The following is a 23,294-nucleotide window of genomic DNA, read 5'->3' as shown; positions in this document are numbered from 1 at the left end:
TTCATCGCGGTGCGTGGGCCTTTCACTGTCACGGCCTCTCTTGTTGCGGGGCACAGGCTCCAGACGCGCAGGCTCAGTAGTTGTGGCTCACGGGCCTAGTTGCTCCGCGGCATGTGGGATCTTCCCAGACCAGGGCTCGAACCCGTGTCCCCTGCATTGGCAGGCAGATTCTCAACCACTGTGTCACCAGGGAAGCCCCATGGAAACATGTTTTTGATTTATATTAGTCTAGCATTGTTTCTGAGCAGATATACATTGTTGGACCTGATTTATTTTCATTTTCTGCCATGCTCATAATATTTAAGGTACCTGTAGGTTTTATTTGGTTAGCTTTGTTTATTATATTAATTCATAATATAGTTTGAATTTATTTTAACCATTGCAGTGATTTAAAACTATAATATTCTGGGATATAAATGTGGTAATAGAAGCATGATAATTTTATACTTAAGCAGGCCTATTTTGTGACTTGAAAACCAAGCAGCACTTTAGAAGCTAGGCACTAATGAATTTAAGCCAGCAGTTTACTTAATGTCTGCATATCCAGGTGATCAAAAAAGATCATTATCTATGTTGTATGGATAAATTATGAAATAACACAAATTATTTGGTGGGGGGAATCCACATTAGAAACATTTTTATGTTGAGTACTGAGAGTTTATTCTAACAACAGGGATTTCTGATTAGCCAGCTAGAAAGTTTCCTCCCTAGAATTCAGAAGGAACTACTATAAAATGTTGTGTTAAATTCTGAGTCAGTACCCCTGCTGGCACATAACGAACTGAGATTTCCAGCTAAGGGAATTAGGGGTGGATTCCCTGAAGGGGCGGGACTCCAAGGAAAAGGAACTGTATTCTTTAAATGTTACTCACGCTATCATTTAGAAACTGGCTATTTGAGTACTTTGACCGCCAGTGTGGGTATACTTCAGTCTGTGCAAATCTCTCTGGGATCTCTTAGACCTCTTTTCTAGTCAGCTGGGACTCTCAGAATTAAAGCAAGTTTTAGTTTCTTTTTTATGGAAAGAACGACAACTCCTCTCTCTTGTAAGGTATGTTTCACCTTTCTCCGTAGAGTGTTGTAACAGATTTGAAACAGAAACAGTGTAATGAACTGGAAGGGACCACTGCACTTACTGTCCCCCTGGCTCTAGAGAGGGTGTTGCGGACTCCGGCACGTACAGGAGCGAGGCAGGGCACAGGCGTGAGCAGGGGGCCGGGGTTGGCATCGTTCGTACTCAGTACTGCACCCGGCACGTGGGAGTTGGGAAGCACATGCCCTTCCAGATGGCCCAGCCAGGTGTTGCTGTGGGGGCCTGCTGTGTTGCAGGCCCAGTGTTGCTAAATCTTCTGATATTCAGAGGAGATGCCAAAATATGTGTCTTTATGTGAAATCTCACAGTTCCACAACATTTATTTTTACATCATGTGGGGGAGAGTGAAACAAAACATGTTCATGGGCCGGATTGGCTCACCAGTCTGTAACCTCTGCACCTGACCCTTCCTGTTATTCTTGTATTTTGTTCCATCCCCCACTGACCCCACCAGTCAAAAACTGGACTCCTGCAGGAAGGACTTGTAGTTAGGGGCAATCTGGTAATTCCCATGAACTGATCTGCCATGTATTAATGGGACCTTTTTGCCTTCTCCTGTCCTTGAGTTCCGTGTGCTCCTGGAAAACATGCACCTGTTGACAGTGCCCCTCCAGAGTCAAAGACTGCCACCTTTTTTGTTGCATCCTCACACCTGACCGTGAGGCCTTCAGACCACTTAGAAGGAGAGGGGACAGCCTTATGATAAGAAGGGTAGTTTGGGTCTCTGGTGTTCCTCAAACCATACGGTATAGAGGCCTCCTGTGTCTAAGACAGGTGACTTACTCCACACCAAGGTGTTTTTCTGCCGTGTTCTTGGAGCATAAAATATACCGAAACAGGGGACATGGACACTGGTTATTCGCAGATTTCACAGACCAGCCAGTTTAGAATCTGGACCTCCCAGCACCATCCCCTGTAACGTGTGTATACTGTCAAGGCTGATGTCAGAGCAACGCCTGCTCTCTTCTTGTACAGGGAGCCAGGGCAGGGTGGTAAACTGCAGCTCTAGAATCTAGATTTAGACAAACTATTGCTTTGATAGGAACTGATGAATGGGAAGTACAGGTAGTTGATGTAGATTTAGGAACTGAGGCGTCTTCTACTTCAGAAAATTAAGTTCCCCTTCCTTGGAGTGACCTAAAAAGTTTAGGAAGTAAAAGAGTTGGGTTTTCCCTAAGGCTTTCAGATTATTCTGAAACTGGCCTGTGACATGGGCAAATCTAAGAGTAACAGTGAATGTTGAAAAGCCATGGAAAGCAAATTAACAGCTTCCTCTTTTAAAATAACTTTTCTCCCAATCATAAAATGATAATTAAAATGTTAAAAATAAATTATAGCTGTTGATTACTTCCAACTTTGAAAATAAAGAAGAGGTGGCCACTATCTTAATGTATATCCTCTCAGTCTTTTTTTCTCTTGCATACATACATATTCTTTTCACAAAACGAAGCTCATACTATGTATAATGTTTTGTAATTGTCTTTTTCACTGACTATATCATGAGCATTCTCCCATGTCATTGAATATTCTTCCTCAGTGGTTTTTTTTTTTTTTTAATTAATTAATTAATTTATTTTTTTGGCTGTGTTGGGTCTTTGTTGCTGCACGTGGGCTTTCTCTAGTTGCGGCGAGCGGGGGCTACTCTTCGTTGCGGTGCATGGGCTTCTCATCGTGGTGGCTTCTCTTGTTGTGGAGCGTGGGCTCTAGGCACACGGGTTTCAGTAGTTGTGGCATGCGGGCTCAGTAGTTGTGGCTCACAGGCTCAGTAATTGTGGTGCACGGGCTTAGTTGCTCCGCAGCATGTGGGATCTTCCCGGACCAGCGCTCGAACCCATGTCCCCTGCATTGGCAGGCGGATTCTTAACCACTGCGCCACCAGGGAAGACCCCAGTGGTTTTTTAATGGTGGCATGTCAGTCAGACACATGAATATACAATTTATTTAGCCACTCTTCTGTTGAATATTTGTGCTCCTGCTTTTTTTTTTCTTATTATAAATGATGCTGCAAGAAACACACTTTTACACAAATCTTTGAGTGTATCTCCAGTGTGGGAGAGGGATGATGTATTAACAGATATGAACATTTTAAAGACTTTTTTGATACAAAGTATCATATCTGACCACATCCTTTAAGGACCTTATTAAAAATACTAGTTCATGGCACCCATAGCTTTATTCTTAAAGGGCTTCAGGAAGTCAGTTTCCTATTCCGTGAATGGCCAGTGAAATCCTCTAGATTTCCTTTCCTGTCTCTGTGTTCCTTAATGAAAATGAATGTGTTTGACAGATTAGGGAGCAGAGACATAAGGTACTTTGTATTATGGTTTCACCTAGCAATCAGGTCATCAGGCTGTTGCTTATTTTTGGATACTTGTGCCTGGTAAGCAATTGTAGTAACCACAGTGAGACCTGAGGCAGCTTCATTTCCTTATTTCCAAAGTTGTGGTTTATAGGATATACTAGAGCAGCTTCAAGTCAGTGTAGGCCTCACTTAAGATGAGAGACATTCATGTTTTTATGTGAATGACCCATGCTACCCAGCCTGTCAGGGTGAATGACCTGGAAAGGGGGGAAGGGAAGGAGTTGGTGGAGAGGGTAAACAGTATTTCTTCTGGGAACAGAGCTTTGATTTATGAGCTCAGTTTCCTGCATAGACAGCTGTGTGGTCCCTAAACAAGTCTTGTCTTGTATGATTAACGTATGCCAGGGGATCTCCTAATGGAATTAGGTACTTAGTGAGATAAAGCAGTTGCTCTTCATTCAGTCTTTTCATGTGCACCTGCCTTCCTGATAAGCAAATGCCCCTTTACCCCTGTCTCCTTCAGCCACTATTTAAACTAAAAATCTGGCGGCCTGCTGTAGATAGGTTGCTTCCAGAGCCTCATATATCATAACGCTGACCCTGTTCTAATCTAAGCACTGAAGAAATGGACACAGAGCGAGGGTTAGAGACATGGTCTTGGAAGCGTTGGAAGAAACTTTAGAAATACACTTCCAGCTTCTAATTTTAGAGCACCGCCTGTCCCTGGCTTCAGAGAACTTATAGGCTTTTTAGAAATAAGATATATACACAGGAAAATATTAAAAACCAAAACAAATTTAAAAACAGCACAGGGAAATGGTTTAGTGCCAAACCAGAAACACCAACAGTAAGGGCTTTCAGATTTCAGAAGGAGAGGGAACTTTGGGCCCTTAGAAATCAGCACCTCATGGTGGAGAGTTCGGTTTTTGTTTTTATTTTTTAACTGGGTCTCGAATGAGTGAGATTTGAAAATTGGAGGCCATTCCTTCAGGAGGGAGGGGTGGTATAATGAAAGGCAGAAGATGTCTGGAAACAAGGAGTGGGTGGTTTTGGCTGGTATGATGGGTTTGTGAAAAAAACTCATCTTTCAGTCTTGGCTGTATCGTTTGAAGGTGACCTTCTGAAGCCCCTTTTCTTACGTAGTAAGCAGCACTCTTAAGTTCTGTGTTGTCGTGCAAGGCCTACAGCATCTCTGTCACAGCTTCTTAGAGCTCAGAGATAACCAGCAGAGCCGAGGCTCCTCATCTTCCTGACGGCCTCATGGGGTCAAGCTGGCGACCCATAGAAATATACACTTAGGTCATTTTCTGGAATGGGTATGGAGTCATCCGTAGGTGAAGTCCTGGCTGAAAAAAGGCCTCCCTCTTTTTTGCAGGACTTGCTTCCTGGGGAAATTTCCTGCCCCAAAGTCTTAAAGTTCTTCTGTGTTCTCAGTCAGGCCTCATAAAGCCTCAGGCTTTATAAAAACATGAAGGTACTGGCTCTACACATTGGAGACTTTTAAACTTTCATTGAAGTCATAGCACTGTGGCTGTAATTCAAGTAATTCACAAAGATAAGGATTACAAACACTTAGACATAAATATCTCCCTACCTTTTCAGATACTTAACAATACCTCTTTCAACTAAAAGCTGACACTTGAATACTGTACTTTGTTTTACTACCAGGTGTGCTTCAAGATGCTCATAGATATTTTTCCTACTTAGCCTGCCTTGAAAGACTCAGGTTTGAGCTTCATTCTTTTGGTCAGCTAGGAAATTACCCCGTATTAAAATGTAACTTTTTCCCTTAAAATTAAATAATTATCAGCCATTTACATTATAGCTTACCTTAGTTGGGTGGAATGAGGGAGAAGATGAGGTAGAGTTGAGGTTTGGAGTGGGTAAGAGCGTTCCTCAACTTGGCAGTTTTGCTCTGAAGTCAGCTGGGCCGGCGAGTGGACCCCTGAGGAACGGCTGCTCCAGTGGCCCCACCTCTTGCTTGTGAGTTAGGTGCTCTGCTGGAGTTTAGAGGTAGCTTACAAGTTTAGAAGTTGATTTAAAATTTTATCAGTAAAGTGGAGTAAAGTGGCTCGGAAAGGTGCCTGGACCTAACAGGTAACATTCTGAGTTGATTAGACCCCTGGCTTGTCTGATTGGGCCCAAATAGACATTTTTTTTTTTTAACATCTTTATTGGAGTATAATTGCTTTACAATGGTGTGTTAGTTTCTGCTTTATAACAAAGTGAATCAGTTATACATATACATATGTTCCCATATCTCTTCCCTCTTGCATCTCCCTCCCTCCCACCCTCCCTATCCCACCCCTCTAGGTGGTCACAAAGCACCGAGCTGATCTCCCTGTGCTATGCGGTTGCTTCCCACTAGCTGTCTATTTTACGTTTGGTAGTGTATATATGTCCATGCCACTCTCTCACTTTGTCACATCTTACCCTTCCCCCTCCCCATATCCTCAAGTCCATTCTCTAGTAGGTCTGTGTCTTTATTCCCGTCTTGCCACTAGGTTCTTCATGACCTTTTTTTTTTATTGGACACATAGACTCCAGCTTTGCTGTGGGCCCTGTCTGTATCCCAAGTGGCAGCACTACTGGGCAGCCTTCATAAGGGTGACTAGCGCCACGGGAGTTGGGCAAGGAGGGAATACGTTTATTTCCTGCTGAAGCCTTACCAAAGTTTGGTTAAGATCTGTCTGACCCATTATTTCTCTTTTTTGGATGAGTTTATAGTTCTGCTGGAGGAAAGTTCTCTTTTATCCCTTAATCTTCTACTGTGTAGGGAGGAGAGTAGGATTTAGCTCTGATAAATGGGTTTGAGCTTGGAGATGAAATTTTTTCCTCCTTTCTTTTGATTCCTATTTACTGAAATTAGTTTTAAGGGTTATAAACTATTACTTCTGCCTCATTTTCTTCCTGGCCACGTGCTTCAAATTTAGGTTGCAGCTATAGACATTTTAATAAAATCCCATGAATACATTTGAAGATTTTGCATTAACCTCTTAACACCATTTAATCAGTACTTCTTGGTGTTTCACAGCAATAAATTATATATCTGCATTTTACCTAGTAAGTACTGACCTTCAGCACAAAAGGGTTAAGTTTACCATTATGACAAGTAGTAGTTATCTGTCTAATAAATGCCCCTGGCACTTGACTGGCTCGATTCAGTTCAACTTACTAATTCATGTAATTCTTTAAAAACTCATGTATACATTTTTTTATTGAGCATATGCAGAGATTGGTAGTACAGTACATCTGTGCAGTGTAATATGCAGCAATTAAGTTGTTTGTGAAAAGTTTCTAATAGTGTGGAAAGGTGCTTAAGATATGTAAACTATACATGTGATACTCTCTCAGCAATATGAAAAATGTTTACATGTGTTAAGAAAGAGAAAGAAAAAGACATACAGAAATGAAGTAAACCAAATGCAAATAGTGGTTCTGTCTGGATGAAAGGATTATGAGTTATTTGCATGTTTATTCTTTATACTTTTCTGTTGTATGCAGTTTTTAATTTTGACTGGGTATCACTTTTGCAATAAAAACATAAATCCAATAAGGGGTTATAAATCATTTTACCACCTACCTCAGTTAAGATTTAAAATATAGTGGACGTTCAACATTAAATTAATGCTTTCTGCAGAGAGACAATGAAAAATTTACCCTAATAAATTTTAAAAATTACTGAGAATTTACCATTTAGCACATTAAGTTATCTTACATGTTGTTATGCAGTTTCCTATAGACCAGTGTTTCTTAAACTGAGGAATGCTGTGTTAACTAACAGGTTTGCTGCAACTGTTTGGAAAACAGTCATTCAGAGTTTTACAGAACTAATGGCAACAGTTATGAAAATCCTGAAGCATTTTAATTCTGTGCCTTGTGAACTTAAGTTATTTAATTTTTGAAAATAAGCTTTTTATTGAAGTATAACACACATCCACAAAAGTGCTCAAATCTTAAGTGTACAACTTATGAATTTTCAAAAAGTGAACACACCCTTGTAACCATGTCACTTTATTTTTCTTGTATTGTGCTGCTATATGTCTTTGATAAAATTTTCATAGTTCTACACACAAAAAATATTGTTTAGTGTTCTGCGGTCTCCAGAAGTTACACTCTTGATATTTTTGCACATTTTGCTCTCCTAACTGCACTAACCCCTTGGTTTTTTTACATTTTTCAAGGAACTCTAAAGTTTCATTCAGAAATTGTTACTCTTAGTTCATGGTAGGAAATTTGGCTTTTATAGGTTAAAAACTCTAAAAAAGTAATAACTTCAAAATTCTTGACATCTAGACTTCACAGATTTAATTTTTCTTTCATTCCCAACTGCGGCACATGCTTTGCCCCAGTGGCTGGTTGTGTGGAACTTGATTCCTGGGCCTCTGCATATGATACAGCTTAGGTTGCTAATCTGAAGGAGCAGATCAACAGCCAGTGGTAAGTGTGTCAGGCCTAGAAATCCTAGACCAAGCTGGGAGGAACTTTAGAGATCGTTTGCCTCAGATGGGGAAACTGAGTCCTGAAAGGTTATATGCCTTGTCCAGGGTTGCAGAGCTGGCACCAGAGCTGAGTCGAGAATCCTGATCCTATACCCCGTTTCTAAACCATGCTAAGTCCCTAGTCTCTTCTTAAAGCTCATCCTTTTTACTAAAAATGCAATCCTCGGGCTGTGAAACCGACTTCTCAAAAAAGATAAATTACCTAACACATTTTTCAGCCAAACTTCTTAATGAGGATAACCTGACAGCATCGACCTGTTTTAGAAAATATCCCTTGGGTAACTTCGGGTGAATGAGTGACGGTGTGGGGATGGTATAAATGCCAGTCGGTAATTTGTTTAGAGCAGTTCCGGGAGTACATTCAACTGGAATAACCCTGGCAATAGGGAAAGTGTGGCATGATGTCCATTTGTGACGCTCCCCTGGGGAGCGAGCTGTGTCAGGAGACCCGGCAGCTCTTCTGGAACACAAAGTCTCTAGTCTGTGTTCCCAGGCACTGGACAGGGGGACTGGCTACTGGGCCTGGGAGGTAACCATTGATGTTTCATGACTTTTTGGTTTTGAGATTTTGCTTCAATTGGCTAAAGGTAAGACAGGTAAATAAACCTGCTCTTTGGTTTTCTAAGGAATGCCAGGCAACCGATATATGTATTTAGTAAGTGTTGATCACTGTGATTGATGGGCCCTGGGGATTTAGTGCTTCATAAAACATCTCTGTAAGGACCTAGTCTATGGACCTGGCAGTTCCAAGGAGAGATCACCATTGCCCTCCAGAATTCTTGGTTCTGTTGGTATGCTGGATTAGTGAAATGCACAAGAGTCTCTTCAGAGCTAACTGACTTTTGCCTACTGTAAGTTTGTAGGAAAAGGTGTCTTCTGAGTCTCACCTGGCAGTCATCCTTGGCCTGAACTTCAGTGCCGTTCTCCATGGTCTAATCTGCCAGGTCCCTTCTATCCTTTCTCACCCTGTTCCCAGAGTACAAGCCTTCCTCAGAGGCCAGACTGATTGCTCTGCCTCCAAATGCCTGTGGCTGTGCTACCTTTGAGCTTTTGAGCATGTTTTCCCCTTGTTTAGAATGCCTTGTCCTCCCCTTCTACTTCTCCAAATCCTGCCCAACTTTCGAGGCCCAACTCATTTCCCATCTTCTCTCCTCAGAACTCATGTGACACTTCTCCCCATGCCATGCTGTGGCTGATAGAGCCACAGTTTGGCCTGCTGGAGAAGAGAGTGGAGTCTAGAGCTAGGCTGCCTGTGTGACCTTGGGCTGGAACCTTTCCTGAATCTAGATTTCTTCATCTGTAAAAATGGGACTAATAATTGCCAAGGTTATTCAACTTAGCTCATAGTTGTACAGATTAAATGCGTTCATACCGTTAAAACCTGTGAAACAGTGCCTGGCATGTAAGTTCTCATTAAATATTAGTTACTCCCTTTAGCATGTTTTTAACCATGGCCTTCCTGTATTAATACTGAGAAGTATTAATACTGAGAAGAAGGGGGCTTAACTTTATATTCTTTGTTGACCCTTTTCAGTCCTACATGTGCATATAATAGTTCCCCAATACATATCACTTAAAGTGAAACTATTACTGCATTAAAGAAAATAGATGGAACAGGAGTAAGGAATTGAAAAGAGAAGCTTCATTTCACAGATTGAGTTTTCTTATGATTCGTAGATCATGTAATTTGTTCCTTTTTTCATTGTTGTTGAGTCTAGTGAGCTCTTCTGTCACAGTCACCACAAGTGTGAACATCATTTAGCAAGGATGCTAGCAGTTTCAGGAGGCTGTCTCAGACACTGTTTTCTTCTAGGCCCATGGTGGGAGGGAATCTCAGACAGTAGATTCTGATCTGTCAGGATGTCTCAAAGCATGTGGGTCCTGAGCTGGTTGTTATGAGCATATCTCCCTTGCTGAGGGGCATGGGGAATTCACCAGTGGGGAGGGGACCATGCCCTTCAGGCACCCTCCCTCTGCCTTCCCCTCCTCCTTTATTAGCAGCTCAGATACTCACAGGCACCATCTTCACCTGTCAGTGTTCACAAATATTTTGGGGGAATCAAAAGTTACCCTCTGGTGGGAAGGGGGAGACCCAGGCAGAAGCACTGATTCAAAGGCTGATTGCAGACGGGAGTTGCGTTGATGTCAGGAGCTGCTGGCAGGGTGCTCCACCAGCCACCCAGCAGTCAGGGACTTCAGCCAGGGTCTCCCGCAGAGCCCCGGGGGTGGCCTCTCAGTGATGAAGATGCTGTGTTTCTCCTTCTCCTAGGCTGGAACAAGACATTAAAAAGTTAAAGGCCGACCTGCAGGCCAGCAGGCAAGTGGAACAGGAGCTCCGCAGTCAGATCAGCTCCCTCTCGAGCACCGAGCGAGGGATCCGCTCAGAAATGGGCCAGCTCCGGCAAGAGAATGAGCTGCTGCAGAACAAGTATGTGCGCCTTGTGGGCCTCTGGCCGTGAGTCAAGCAGCCTCGCATTGCTCTTGTTTCCAGGGATTGGAGCACAGGCCCATGACGACAAAGGGATCTAGCAGAGGGGTTTGTTTTTTAAACAAAATGTTTAAAATATTTAATGTAGCACCAGATATTCAACATGTTATAAAATCTATAAAAACTTGTTTCATTGCAACAAAACAGTTTATTAATATTAGTATTCTGTCTTCTCTCATTTAATAACTTCTCTTAGTTTAAAATAGTTATTGAGCTTTTGTGACAATATGAGTAAAATTGACAAGAAGTATTTCTGCCACAATTTGAAACTCTTGTTCCCTTGAGTGAAAATTTCCAGAGGATTAGACTCTATCTACTTTGATTTCTGGAACTAAAAAATGATGTTGAACTTTGATTTTATTTGAAGACGCAGACAAAAAGCTAGCTCTTCTGCATGAATTCTTTTATGCTTTCCATTAATTCATTCTGGAATTACTTCTTGACTCAATGTGGGTCTGTCTTTTTTTTAATCTCTAAGCAATGTGTGTCTGGGGTAGTGATTACTATTATAGGTGCCGAGGTTTCTGGGCTTTTCCTTGAAAGAGCAGTCCTTCATCATTTTCAGGGAATGTAGCTCAAAAGCTAGAGCATTATAGGCAAATAACCTTTCCATTGCTTCTGATTCACGTATGTATTTGATGACTCTAGCATTATTACATAGAGAACATCTTACCTTACATTGATATATTGAGAGAAACTCACCTTATATTGATACGTAAAGCTGGGGGTGGTAGTAGCAGGGAAGGGAATATGGCTGAAATTTTTATCTGAAATTAAGCATGCTGTGATTCTAACTACAAGATCTATTTTGGGATACTCTGAGAAAACATCTCCCAGCTGGAAAGGAAAGGCTGCAGTAGGCTGCAGCATATTGTATTCAGGCAGAGAAAGACCTTCCCCTCCCACCCTTTACCTCAGTTTCAATGGATCTGGTTCAGCTCTTCCTTGGTCTCAGACTGAAGTTCTTTCAAGGTGCTTTGGGGCACTAGAATTAGTTCTACAGTTATCTTTTCCTCTGATAGAAACTTGTTTTATCCTATTTTCTGGATTACCTTCTGTAGATCACTTACATTAATTAAGCAGAGGCTAGGTCCAATTCTGTATCTTGTAAGGCAGCTTGTTTATGGGCGTTTAGGAATTGGTAAATAATAATGACAATGTATTTTCCCTGGACACTCTGGGAATTGACATTTATGATTTGCGGTTCAAATCTCCTGTTTACTTTGGCCTCAAAATGATAAAGAGGAGCCATGTTTCTCCAGGGTTTATATTGGACGTTTCTAATTGTAAAACTTTGTATGACAATCGTTTCCATATAGGTTACATAATGCTGTGCAAATGAAGCAAAAAGATAAGCAGAATATCAGCCAGTTGGAGAAAAAGCTAAAAGCTGAGCAGGAAGCCCGAAGTTTTGTAGAAAAGCAGTTAATGGAGGAGAAAAAAAGGAAGAAGTTAGAAGAAGCTACTGCTGCCCGGGCTGTTGCATTTGCTGCTGCGTCTAGGTATGTTGATGTCACCTGAGTGCTTAATCCAAGGTTGGCTTTCCTTGGACTGAGAATGGGAATTTGATGCCTTGGGCAGGACTGGAAATACACAATCATGCATGGATGGATTGCTTTTAAGTACTGTTTTATTAGCTGGTTTAAACCCCATCTGTGCAAGCTCATGCTGTCATGACTACTTCATCCCTCAGTGACCTGCTGTATAAAGTCAGGAAGGGAATCTCCATGCCTCCCACACCTGGGAGGCAAAATGCTGCTCAAAAAGGGGTTTCCAGCCACTTTCTGTAAGACTGATAATTACTAAATGCTTTGAGGGAACCAATCTGGACTTTTGTTCCCTTTATAGAACTATCATTATGCTCTACTCTTAGTTGTGTGTTTCTGGTGTTTTTAATCTTAAAATGGAAGAAAGATAAAATCTTGGTCCCTCAAGCACTGTGTACTGACTGCTCATGTCTTTGTTGGACACCAGCTAACTGTCAAATGACCTGGAAAAGATGGGGAAGAGAGTTAAGAGCCTCTTTTTCTTTCTTTCTGTCTCTCTCTCTTTTTGGCTTCTACTTCACTTTTTCTTTTTTCTTTGTTTTTTTGACTGGTGAAGTTCATCTGCGTGGTGGGGGTCAGTTATGGGTTTACAGATGCAGGGTGAGGGTAAATTATTATTTATTTAATTTTAAGTTTCTATCCCTAAATTTGTGTCTATGTGATATAATTCTACTTTTTGCTTTTTTGTATTTGGCATGTTAATAGCCTTCTTTTGGGTTCTGGCATTTGTAGAATAATTGGTGAACCATCATTTCATTTTTTAGGAAATAGCAGTGGGAAAGAGAACTCGTTCTCCCGCGTGGTCCTGCCTTCCCCCAGCAGACTCTGTACTGCAGATGGCTGAGCTAACTTGGCCCATTAGCATCTATACAGATTCACAAGACCCTTTACTAACCTGCTTAGGATGTCGGGGGGTGGGGGTGTTGTTTGTTCACTCATTTAAAGATTTGTGAGCGTTCCTGAAGCACTTACACTTGCAGGAGATTTTCCTGAACAGTCATGTGGTGTGGCTTGTGCTCTCCTTAATTCATCCAGCAGTTACTCTTTCTTAAAAAATCCCTGAGGAGGATATGACAGTTTCTTAACCATATTGTTTAGTGTCTCTTATGCCTGAGAATCAGTACATTGATTTCAGTCTCTACCCTTAATTTCTTTTGCTTTTGGTTAAGCTTATTGCCTTTGGTCTTATCCTTGGATGGTCCTTGTTTGCCATCATTTATGTAGAGGCTGTTTTTATTCTTAAGTATATCTCAAGGCTTTAGTCTCTCACTGGGCCTTCCTTTTCGTAGGCAAAGGACACCTACCTTCTCCACCAGGCTGTTTCTGAAACCTAAACAGTTCACCAGCTTTGGACTGGCCATTGCCATCATCTTTTTAAGTTTGTCCTTATTATAGCCCTGAGAAGCAACCTAATGCTGCTCCCTTCTTTTTCTGTTTACTCCAGTCTTGTCAAAACTTCATGACGAAAGAAAGGTGACGTTCCCAGTGCACAGTCCCTCAAAAGTGAAAATGTTTTTTAACTCACTGCCCCCTGCTGGAGACAGCACACGTCTGGTTCTCTCTTGCTCAGCTTGTGTGCATTGTCTCAAGTCATATGGCCTGATGGGAAGCTTGCTGGATTGGCAAGGTGGAAGAACCTCAGTTCTTATCCCAGTTCTGTGACCTACAAGCTGGGTGACCTTGAACTAGTATTATATCTAAGTAGCTTCAGTTTTCTTCTCTGGAAAATAGGATAATAAACCCTACCCCAGCAAAGAAGGAAGTATGGGTAAAGTACCTAGCTTGGCACCTGGCTCATATTAGACACCCAATTAATAATTATTTTAGATCATTTTTGAAATTATAAAGAACAGAGAGAATGAGCAGACTGAGCCAAAAGCTAAAATCTGACTCTGTGGAGTATAAGAAAAATATCAATCCTGCAATATAGTTAAACCTATAGTCTTTTAAATCCTCTTTTTCCCTTCTCTTCTTTTTCATAAGGGGAGAGTGCACCGAAACCTTACGGAATCGGATCAGAGAATTAGAAGCAGAGGGCAAGAAGCTCACAATGGACATGAAGGTGAAAGAAGACCAAATCAGAGAACTAGAACTGAAAGTTCAGGTAAAGGAGGAAAAACAGACTTCATCGCGCTTGAATTCCTCTTCCGTGTTAGGTTGGTGCTCTGTGCTTCCATGTGGAGATGGTGCCTTCTGATACAGGCCAAACCCCATTGCATCTGAAAATCTCTGTATGACCAAAAGAAGCTCTCGCCTGTCCAGCTCATTCAAGTCATATTTAGTTTATCTGGATTCTAAGACAAGCCAGAAATGTTAATGGTCCTTGACATGTTTTATACCAGAATTTGACTTACGGGAGATTCATTTCACTTTTTCAGGTTATAGGCCAGATTAGTGTGCTTTGGAACGTATACACCTCTTCTTAGCCCTAATCCTCTGTCCATCGCCAGGGAATTGACCATTCTGGATGGCTCTGAGCTTCACAGATGGCCACTCCAGGCAATGCATGGGGAGGAAAGCTGCCAGTGCTGTGGACATAGCCAGTTTTGGGGCTGTGTGTACCTTAGCCAAGTATTTGGTGGCGTTGGGTCTTCAAAGGGATGTTTAAGGCTAATGTCATAAGTTGTAAAGTTACGGTAATTTGAGTCATATGGAGCCCATAAGAAATTAGTGGCAGGTCAGTGGGGTAGAATAGATGACCCAGAGACAAAGTCTAAATTAGTGTTCAGTGAAGGTGGCATCAGAAGTGGATGGAGGGCTTCCCTGGTGGCGCTGTGGTTAAGAATCCGCCTGCCAATGCAGGGGACACGGGTTCAAGCCCTGGTCCAGGAAGATCCCACATGCCGCGGAGCAACTAAGCCCGTGCGCCACAACTACTGAGCCCGTGTGCCACAACTACTGAAGCCTGCGTGCCTAGAGCCCGTGCTCCGCAACAAGAGAAGCCACCGCAGTGAGAAGCCCGCACACCACAATGAAGAGTAGCCGCCACTCACCGCAACTAGAGAAAGCCCGCGCACAGCAACAAAGACCCAATGCAGCCAAAAATAAATAAATAAATTTATTTAAAGAAAAAAAAAAAAAAAGAAATGGATGGAACAGCAAGGGTTAGTCAGTGAAAGGCTGAGGAACAGCTAGACAATGGGAAAAAATAAAATGAGATGCTCATCTCACACCACACAAAAATAAATTCCAGAGGAAGAGTTGAATGCAGGGAAAAAAACCATTTTGTTTTAAATCACAAAGTGAAAAAAAAAATGAAAAAGTCAATTGGGGAGGGTACAGATATTGCAACAAATATTATAAAAAAGGAATTAATATTCTCAATATGTAAATAGCTCATAAAGGTTACTAAGAAAAGCTCAAATACACAGAAAGTAGGCAAACTATATGAACAGATAATTCACAGAAGAAATATAAATGACTGATAACAATGTAAGAATATATCCTCATCTATCACCAAAGACAGATAGATTAAAATTGGATATCACTTATCTCTTGTGAAATCAGCAAAGAATTTTTAAATGGTAATATCAACCTGGGTGAGGATACAATGAAATAGGCCTCGTATGTTGCTGGTGGAAGTGTAACTTTCTGGAAAAGGTCACGACGTATTTTTTAAAAATATTTTCCTCAGACTCCAGCCTTAAGGTAAACATTTAAAAGTCTCACCGATGATTGATATACAGAGATGTTCATCATAGTGGTATATAAATGCAAAAAAAATTGGAAATAATCTTAACAATGGGAGATTTGTTTAATAAATTATGGTACATATACATGTAGGAATATTAAACAGCCAATAAAAATTGCATTTTCAAAGAACAGTTGAGATTATATGTTTTTAAAAAATTGTACGTATAGTTTGATTTCAATTATGCTGAAAGATACACATATACTTAAAAAAGACAAAGAAAATATCAAATTTTTTGCAGCGTTGGGATTTTGGGTGATTTTTATTTTCTTCTCTGAACTTTTAAGTATTTTTTAATTGACTATAATAAGTTTTGATTTCTCTCTTAAAATGAGAAAAATTAAATAGCATATATATATATATATACACACACACACGCGCGCGCGTGCACACACACACGCATATATATAGGCTACATTATCTGATGTTTTAAGTGGGCTTATTTTGCAGTATACCCTGTCAAAATAATTAACATTTTTACAATTTTTAGTGTAAGTTGAGAGTAGAGTTTTGGCACATTTGACTGCAGCATTACAGCAACATTTGCAGCTGGCAGCAGGGAAACAGTTCTTTGTGGTTCTGAATTAGGACTGTAAGAAAGTGTCTTATATATATTTTTTTTAATTAATTTATTTAATTTATTTATTTTTGGCTATGTTGGGTCTTCGTTGCGGCTACTCTTCGTTGTAGTGCGCGGGCTTCTCCTTGCGGTGGCTTCTCTTGTTGCGGGGCATGGGCTCTAGGTGGACAGCCTTCAGTAGTTGTGGCACACGGGCTCAGTAGTTGTGGCTCGTGGGCTCAGTAGTTGTGGCTCCCGGGCTCTAGAGCGTAGCCTCAGTAGCTGTGGTGCACAGGCTTAGTTGCTCCGCGGCATGTGGGATCTTCCCGGACCAGGGCTCAAACCCGTGTCCCCGGCAATGGCAGGCGGATTCTTAACCACTGCGCCACCAGGGAAGCCCGAAAATGTTTTATATGGAGACAGAGTCCACAGTTATCTCAAAACAGCCCAATACAATCATCATTTTTGTATGTGCACATCACTGTATAAATACATTTTGCACTCCCTCTAAGGGGCGAGGTCTAAACCCATGAAACACCAGAATTCTGTGTTCTAGGGGCCAGGTCAATAATAGTGGGATTTTATTTGTGATTTCAGGCTAATTTGTAGACATCGATGCCAAAACTATCTTGTAACATTGCTGCTTTGATGATATTGATAGGAGCTTCGGAAGTATAAGGAAAATGAGAAGGACACTGAGGTGTTAATGTCAGCCCTCTCAGCCATGCAAGATAAAACGCAGCACCTGGAGAACAGCCTGAGCGCAGAGACAAGAATCAAGCTGGACCTGTTCTCCGCACTGGGGGATGCAAAGCGACAGCTCGAGATTGCCCAAGGTAGGAGAACAGCCCAGGTCACGCGGCATGGCTGAGAATGCCTGGGGACACGGAGAGCAGAGCTCCCTTAGAGCTCGAACCAAAGGCACTTCCGTTTCCTCTCCAAGTGGTTTGATAAGTGCCCACCATGGACATCTAGGAATCATCACATTAATTCATTCTGCAGACATATTTTGAGATGAGAACATACCAAGTGCAGGGCACACAAGGAAGAGTATGAGTTTCTCTGCTCAAGGAGCTCAGAGCGTCGTAGAAGAAATAAATAGAGAACTGCAGAGTCACCAAAAGATGCTGATGTAACAGGATGTACAGGGCCCGTGGGAACATAGAGAGGCAGGGACTCAGCCAGTCTGGAGAGTTAGAGAGGGCTTTTTCTCAGGGGAGCTGATGTCTGAGCTGGGTCTTGAATGATGAGAAGGGGTTAGCCCAGTGAAGAAGCAGTGTAGGGGCGGTGAGAGGTAGAGAGGCATCTGAACAGAAGAAACAGCTCGAGCAAGGCCAGGGAAGCTAGGAGGGCCTGATGTGTTCAGAGCGGCAGCTGGCTCTGCTTTGCTGGAGCGAAGTTCGCAGATGAGGGAGTGGAGGGAGGAAAGTCTGGAGAGCAGGCTATTCCCTCGGCAGATATTACTGAGACTTACTATGTGCCAGGCGCTGTGCAAATCCCTAAGGGGACAGACAGTAACAAGCAAATATATAAGATCTGATGGGTGCAGTGAAGAAAATAAAGCAGTGGTGATGCAGGCTGTGTGTGTGTGTAGGGCTGCTGGTTTGACATGGAGGACATGGAAGAACCTTTGAATAGGTAGCATTTGAACAGAGACTGAGAGGAAGAGAGTGAGTGAGCCGTGTAAGTCTCTAGGGGAAAAGCACATGTGTCATGGCCACTGGGGCTGCAGCCTGAGTGACGGGGAGAGTTTTTAGGGTCAAAAGTAGCAGGAGCCACATTCTGCCAAACTTTGCAGCCTATGGAAAGAACTTTGGACTTTACTCTGAGTGACATGGGAAACTTTGGAAAGCTTCTGAACAGAGGCCTGACATGACCTGATGAAAATAAATTTAGATTTTGTTCAAGAAATTGATAAACCACCAATAGATTACTGAAAAAAATTTTCAAACAGTTGACTTAATAGAAGGAAAAGAATATTTCAGCAGGTACTTACAGAGCGTTCACACTTGCTCTGCGTAAAGCATTTTACTAGAAGGTGAAGGGGAGACAAAGACGAACAAGACATAGTCTAGCTGGGGATCCGCTAAGGTAGTTGTGCTCAAACTTTTTGGTCTTAGGGACCCCTTTACACTCTTAAAATTATTGAGTACCCCAAGGGAGGTGTTTTTCAAGTGAATTATGTCTACCAATATTGATGTATTAGAAATTAAAACCTAAAACATATATTAATTCATTTTAAAAATAATGTAATAAACATATTACTTGTTAACATAACATTTTATGAAAATAACTATTTCTCAAAACAAAAAAAATTTAGTGAGAAAGGCGGTATTGTTTTACATTTAGCAAATCTCTTTAATTTCTGGCTTAATAGAAGATATTTCAATTCTTGTCTCTGTTTTTACATTCAGTCTATTGTAATTTCACTTGCCATGTTGCTCCTGGAAGACTCCACTTAGGCTCATGAGGGAATGCACGTGAAGAAGGCGGATAAATGTCTTAGTATTAGCATGAGGACAACATGGACACTGTGAGAAGTGCTGTACTAGGGAAAGCCACGCACAAGGCCTGCTGCCACTAGGTAGAGGCAGATAGCTTGAAAGGCCAGAGGAGAGATCAGGGTGGCTTCATAAGGGAGAGACCATTGAGTGGACTTTGAAGGATGAATTCTGAGAGCAGAGAATGGCAGGGAAGAACATTGTTACCTGAGGGAATGGCGTTTAAGCAAAGGAAGGACAGTGTTGAGAATGTCCAGGTAAGCAGTCCAGTGGCCTCTAGCTGGGGGACATGGAAGAAGAGAGTAGGAGATTAGTAGGACCGTGAATGAAGCCGTACTAGAGGATGTATCCCCTAGATTTTCAGGAGGAAGGGGGTGACGTGTTCCAACAGGGTTGCTGGAACCATGGAAGAAGAACAAAACAGATTAAGGAATGAGACGAGAGAATGAGTTTGGTTTGGGATGCTTTGATCTGGAGTTGCCTACCGGACACTGGGCTGAAAGATCTTCATCAGTCAGTGGGAATTTGGGGCCTAAACCCCACAGAAAAGGCCAGAACCCCGGGGTTGGGGGTGGGGTGTAGAAGTTGTGAGAAGTCAGTGAAGCCATAGGAGTGGCTTGGGATGGCAGTGGCAGAGCAAGAAGAGAAGGGGTTGAGAATCAGGCTTATGAATCTGTGGACTCAGGGAAAGGCATTTAAAAAGAAGGTTCTTGGGAATCCTGCTTTAAAGCCAAACTTCTGACCATATGCTGGTGTTTTGCCTGCCTGGCTCAGCTCCCTGAGAAGTAGCTACCCTCTCTCTGCCTCATCCCTTTTACTTGGATTTGCAGACTTGAAAGAGGTTGTCTCCTGGAGTGAAGCAGCACCTGGGTCTCAGAGTAGCCGAGGGGAGTTTGGCTTCCCAGCACAGATTATGCTTCCTTGTTGGCCCAGAAATTCTCGTAAAGCAAAGAGAACTGTCTTTTCCAAAGCTCTGGGAATGTTTGTACGTTACTGAAGAAATCAAACTTAAATCTTCATGGAAAAAAGATACAGTGGCTCATATATCAGATGCCATTAGGTATTTTATTCATCTGAGGCTTACTTCGTTCAAAGGGAAGGAGGATATTTGATGCTTACTTGAAGCTGAGGGGACGTGAAGGAAGCCAGAGGGGGGTGGCTCTTTGCTGCCGCCTTCCCCACTACTCCCCTCCACTGTCATGCTCATGCTTGGAATATTCTAATAAGAACCCAACTGTATAATTTAAATCAGGCCCCTTGTTGGGTTTCTCCTTCCTACTTTCTATATCATTTGATTCATCTTGGTTCCAAAATGGCTTTCATCTACTATATCATTTTTTGAAATAAGCCACCACGCTCTCTTACATTTTAAATATATTACCATCTTCTGTAGGACTCAAAGTGAGTGCAACTCAAATACAATCTCTTTCTTTTTTCAGCATTTAAATTTCTGAAGGGCTACTCCTAAGTGTTCTTCCCCTAGTAGACCAGGGAGCATCAAAGCATGATGGAAATTGCATGGGCTTTGGAACAAAGTGGTCCTGGGTTTAAATCCTGCTCAGTCATTAATAACTGAATGACTTTGGGCAAGATGCATACCTTGCAGGGCCTCAGCTTTCCACTGGGCTGGGCACTAGGGATTTGGCAAGAACAAAAGCGGGGAGACAGTCTCAGCCCTCATGGAGCTCATGGGCCAGTGGAGAGATGATGGACACAAATCATCACCCAAATGAACACTCACCGGAGACAGAAGAATGCAGTCGGCAGGAGTGCAGACTCCAGAGCCAAACTGCATCGTTTTGAATCCCAGCTCTGTCACTCAACCTCTCTGTGCCCCGGTTTCCTCATCTATAAAATGGATGATGATGATGATAATTCCCACCTGATAGGGTTGTTGTGATAAATAAATGAGTTAGTCTACGTAAGCACTTAGAACAGTGCCTGGCACATACGTGTTAGCTATTGTAATTATTATCATTATTACAAAGAATAAAGTGACAGAAAGGAAAGTTTAGGGTGTGTTGAGAATCGAGGAGTTGGGGGCTGGGGGTAGGGTCTGATTTAGATGGAAGGAGCAGGGAAAGCTTTGTGAGGGAGTAGAAACAGAAACCTCACGAGTTAACACAGAGAGCATGGGAGAAGCACAGAAAGGGAAGCGGCCCTGCGGCAGGCAGGAGCTGGTTGGATTCCTTGGTCTGATACTCAGAGATAGTCCATCCTCCCAGAAAAATGTTTCCGCGCAAGAGGTAGAGCCCTAGTTCAAAAGCAGCACCCTCTTCGGCTGCCCTGGTGACTGCCGAGCTGAAAATGTGGCTCCTGGAGATTGAGCTCTTTGCTTCGTCACACCTACCTAAACGCAGTTCCTCTTGACACCATGACCTGTAGGCCACATCTGGCCTGCCACCTTTTCTTGTACCACCCGTGGGCTAAGAATGGTTTTTGCAGTTTTCTATGGTTTAAAAAAAAAAAAAAAAAAAACCGACAAGGACAGTTTGTGGCTCACAGTGCTTAAATATTTACTGTTTGGCACGTTACAGGAAAAGTGTGTCTCCCCTTACAAACCATCAAAGCTGGAGTCGAATCCATTTGGGATCGATGGGCCCAAGAGGGCATTGTGTTGGGTGAGCCCTCCCTTCTCACTAATGGTGGGTCTTTGATCTTCCAGGACAAATTCTTCAGAAAGACCAGGAAATCAAGGACCTAAAACAGAAGATAGCCGAAGTCATGGCCGTCATGCCCAGCATAACATACAGTGCTGCCACCAGCCCCTTGAGCCCCGTTTCCCCACACTACTCTTCCAAATTTGTGGAGACCAGCCCCTCTGGACTCGATCCCAATGCCTCTGTTTACCAGCCCCTGAAGAAATGAAGGCCAGCAGTGTGTTTTGTCCAGGCTTTGGTTATCAGAAGGCATCGCAAAGGAGCGTCTCTGGCAGTCAAGATTAAAAAAAGTTTATATTGTATTTTGTGGGACTGTATATGTTGTCGTTTTTAAAAAGGGGGGAAAAGATAACATCCAAGTCTGAGTAGAACTGCCCACCAGTTTTTCTTGTAAGTTTTTAGAAGACCTCACAGAACTTTGCAGTTTATTTTTCTCGGCCAATACATTAAAACCATTCTTGGATTTCAAGTAGCCAATTTTGCCTTTTATGTATTCTTACAGTTTCCTCTTGAAGAAAAAAAAAAAAGCAGAGTTTTTCCTTCTCAACCCTTTATTTTTGTTTTGTTTTGTTCTTAAATCAGCAAGCAAAACCTGCACATTGGATTCACATGGGATGACAATGAAAACTTAGTTTTTAGCGTGAAAGGTTTAAATAACCTAACACAGCTTTGATGCTATAGCTGCATTAAAGAAGATGATTACTAAAATTACAGAAAACAAAAGTTGATTCCCCCTCCAAGGACCAAACAAATTCAAGGAGTGTCATTTCAGCCGAGGGGAGAGACTCAGGTGATGAGACCAGCTGTGAGAATGTAACAGGGGTTGTGTCTGAAATGTGTATCTTCCCATCGGTGTGTTTAGTCCTAGAAAATTGCTAGCAGCAGTCTTGTTCACAGTGCCTTGGGAAAAGACATTTCAAGAGGAAACTTGATTTTAAACAATTTCCCCCTTTACCATCATCTACCTTTCTCTCTGTATCAAGCTCACTATGGATCCTGCTGTAGAACTGGTGGGTAGCTGGGCTGTTCGTTACCACTTCAGCCACACCTTCTGTTTCCTTTCATTGAAAGCACCACAGTGTTCTGGACTTGTCTTGAGGCAAGCACCCTGGGAAGGGGAGCTGGGCGGTGTTTGTGTTCGAGAGACTGCAAATGCCGGCTAATAAAAGCTGCAGTTCTAGGTTTTGTTTTGTTTTATTTTTTTAAATTTTCCTTTAACTGTGCTTTCCACTTTTCGTCATCTTGTGTTTGACGATTTAAAAGAAACTTGACAATTCCTCAGCTCTTGTGCCAAGGAAGGTTTGTTGTTTTGTTTTTTTTTTTAAAGAGTTTAAAACTCAAAACTCTGCACAAAGATTTCAGTCTCAAGTGTATATTATACATTGGTAGAAAAGTGTTTGCACTGGCAACCTTTGGAAGTGTTTAAGAATCAGGGAGTGGGTGGAGGGAGGGGCTGGGAGAGGGAGGGGCAAAGCAAAATTGTATTTGGAACCTAGGAAAATTAAGAAACCAAATAGAATGGTTTGGCTTCCTTGCCATGGATTCTGGAAGGACATAGTTCTTCTAAAATTTCCTGTTAATTGGCATGTACGTCTCATTTAAAGCAAATTAAGTAGGACAAGCAAGTCAGCAAAATAGAAGTGTTAAAAAGAATCTTCCTTTTAATCACTGATCTTATTTTGGGATTAAAACCTTCTAGCTTTAGCCAGGTATGCATGTTGCTGCCATTTTGCATTTTTGAATCATCTTGTGTAATTGTCACCATGAAAGTGTTACTCAGAATTGTCACAGATTTTTTTATCTTTGTGCAAAAACATGGAAAATTGTCACTGACTTTGTGTTGAGGTTTCCCCCATTTTGCTGCCTTTTGAGACACTATTTTGGTTAAATACTTGGTCTTGGCTGCATTCCTTTTTTTTTTTTTTTTTTTTTCCCTGTGGGGTTCAAAAGA

The 23,294-nt window shown here is 42.0% G+C and overlaps 1 protein-coding gene across 2 annotated transcripts in view; it reads left to right on the top strand.

Annotated features, from left to right (window-relative positions):
- MACO1 (macoilin 1) overlaps positions 1-22,525 on the top strand; it is a 55,715-nt gene extending 33,190 nt beyond the window's left edge. For both annotated transcript variants that reach the window (XM_061186970.1, XM_061186971.1), the window contains 5 exons: positions 10,167-10,325; positions 11,705-11,887; positions 13,916-14,036; positions 16,844-17,018; positions 21,349-22,525. In XM_061186970.1, coding sequence (XP_061042953.1) covers positions 10,167-10,325; positions 11,705-11,887; positions 13,916-14,036; positions 16,844-17,018; positions 21,349-21,551 — 841 coding nt within the window. In that variant the 3' untranslated portion in view covers positions 21,552-22,525. The remainder of the gene's footprint in view (positions 1-10,166; positions 10,326-11,704; positions 11,888-13,915; positions 14,037-16,843; positions 17,019-21,348) is intronic.
- The last annotated feature ends 769 nt before the right edge of the window (positions 22,526-23,294 follow it).

Source organism: Eubalaena glacialis, chromosome 3 (assembly GCF_028564815.1).
Source record: "Eubalaena glacialis isolate mEubGla1 chromosome 3, mEubGla1.1.hap2.+ XY, whole genome shotgun sequence".
NCBI classification, from domain to species: domain Eukaryota; kingdom Metazoa; phylum Chordata; class Mammalia; order Artiodactyla; family Balaenidae; genus Eubalaena; species Eubalaena glacialis.
This window is presented reverse-complemented; position numbering and strand designations above follow the sequence as displayed.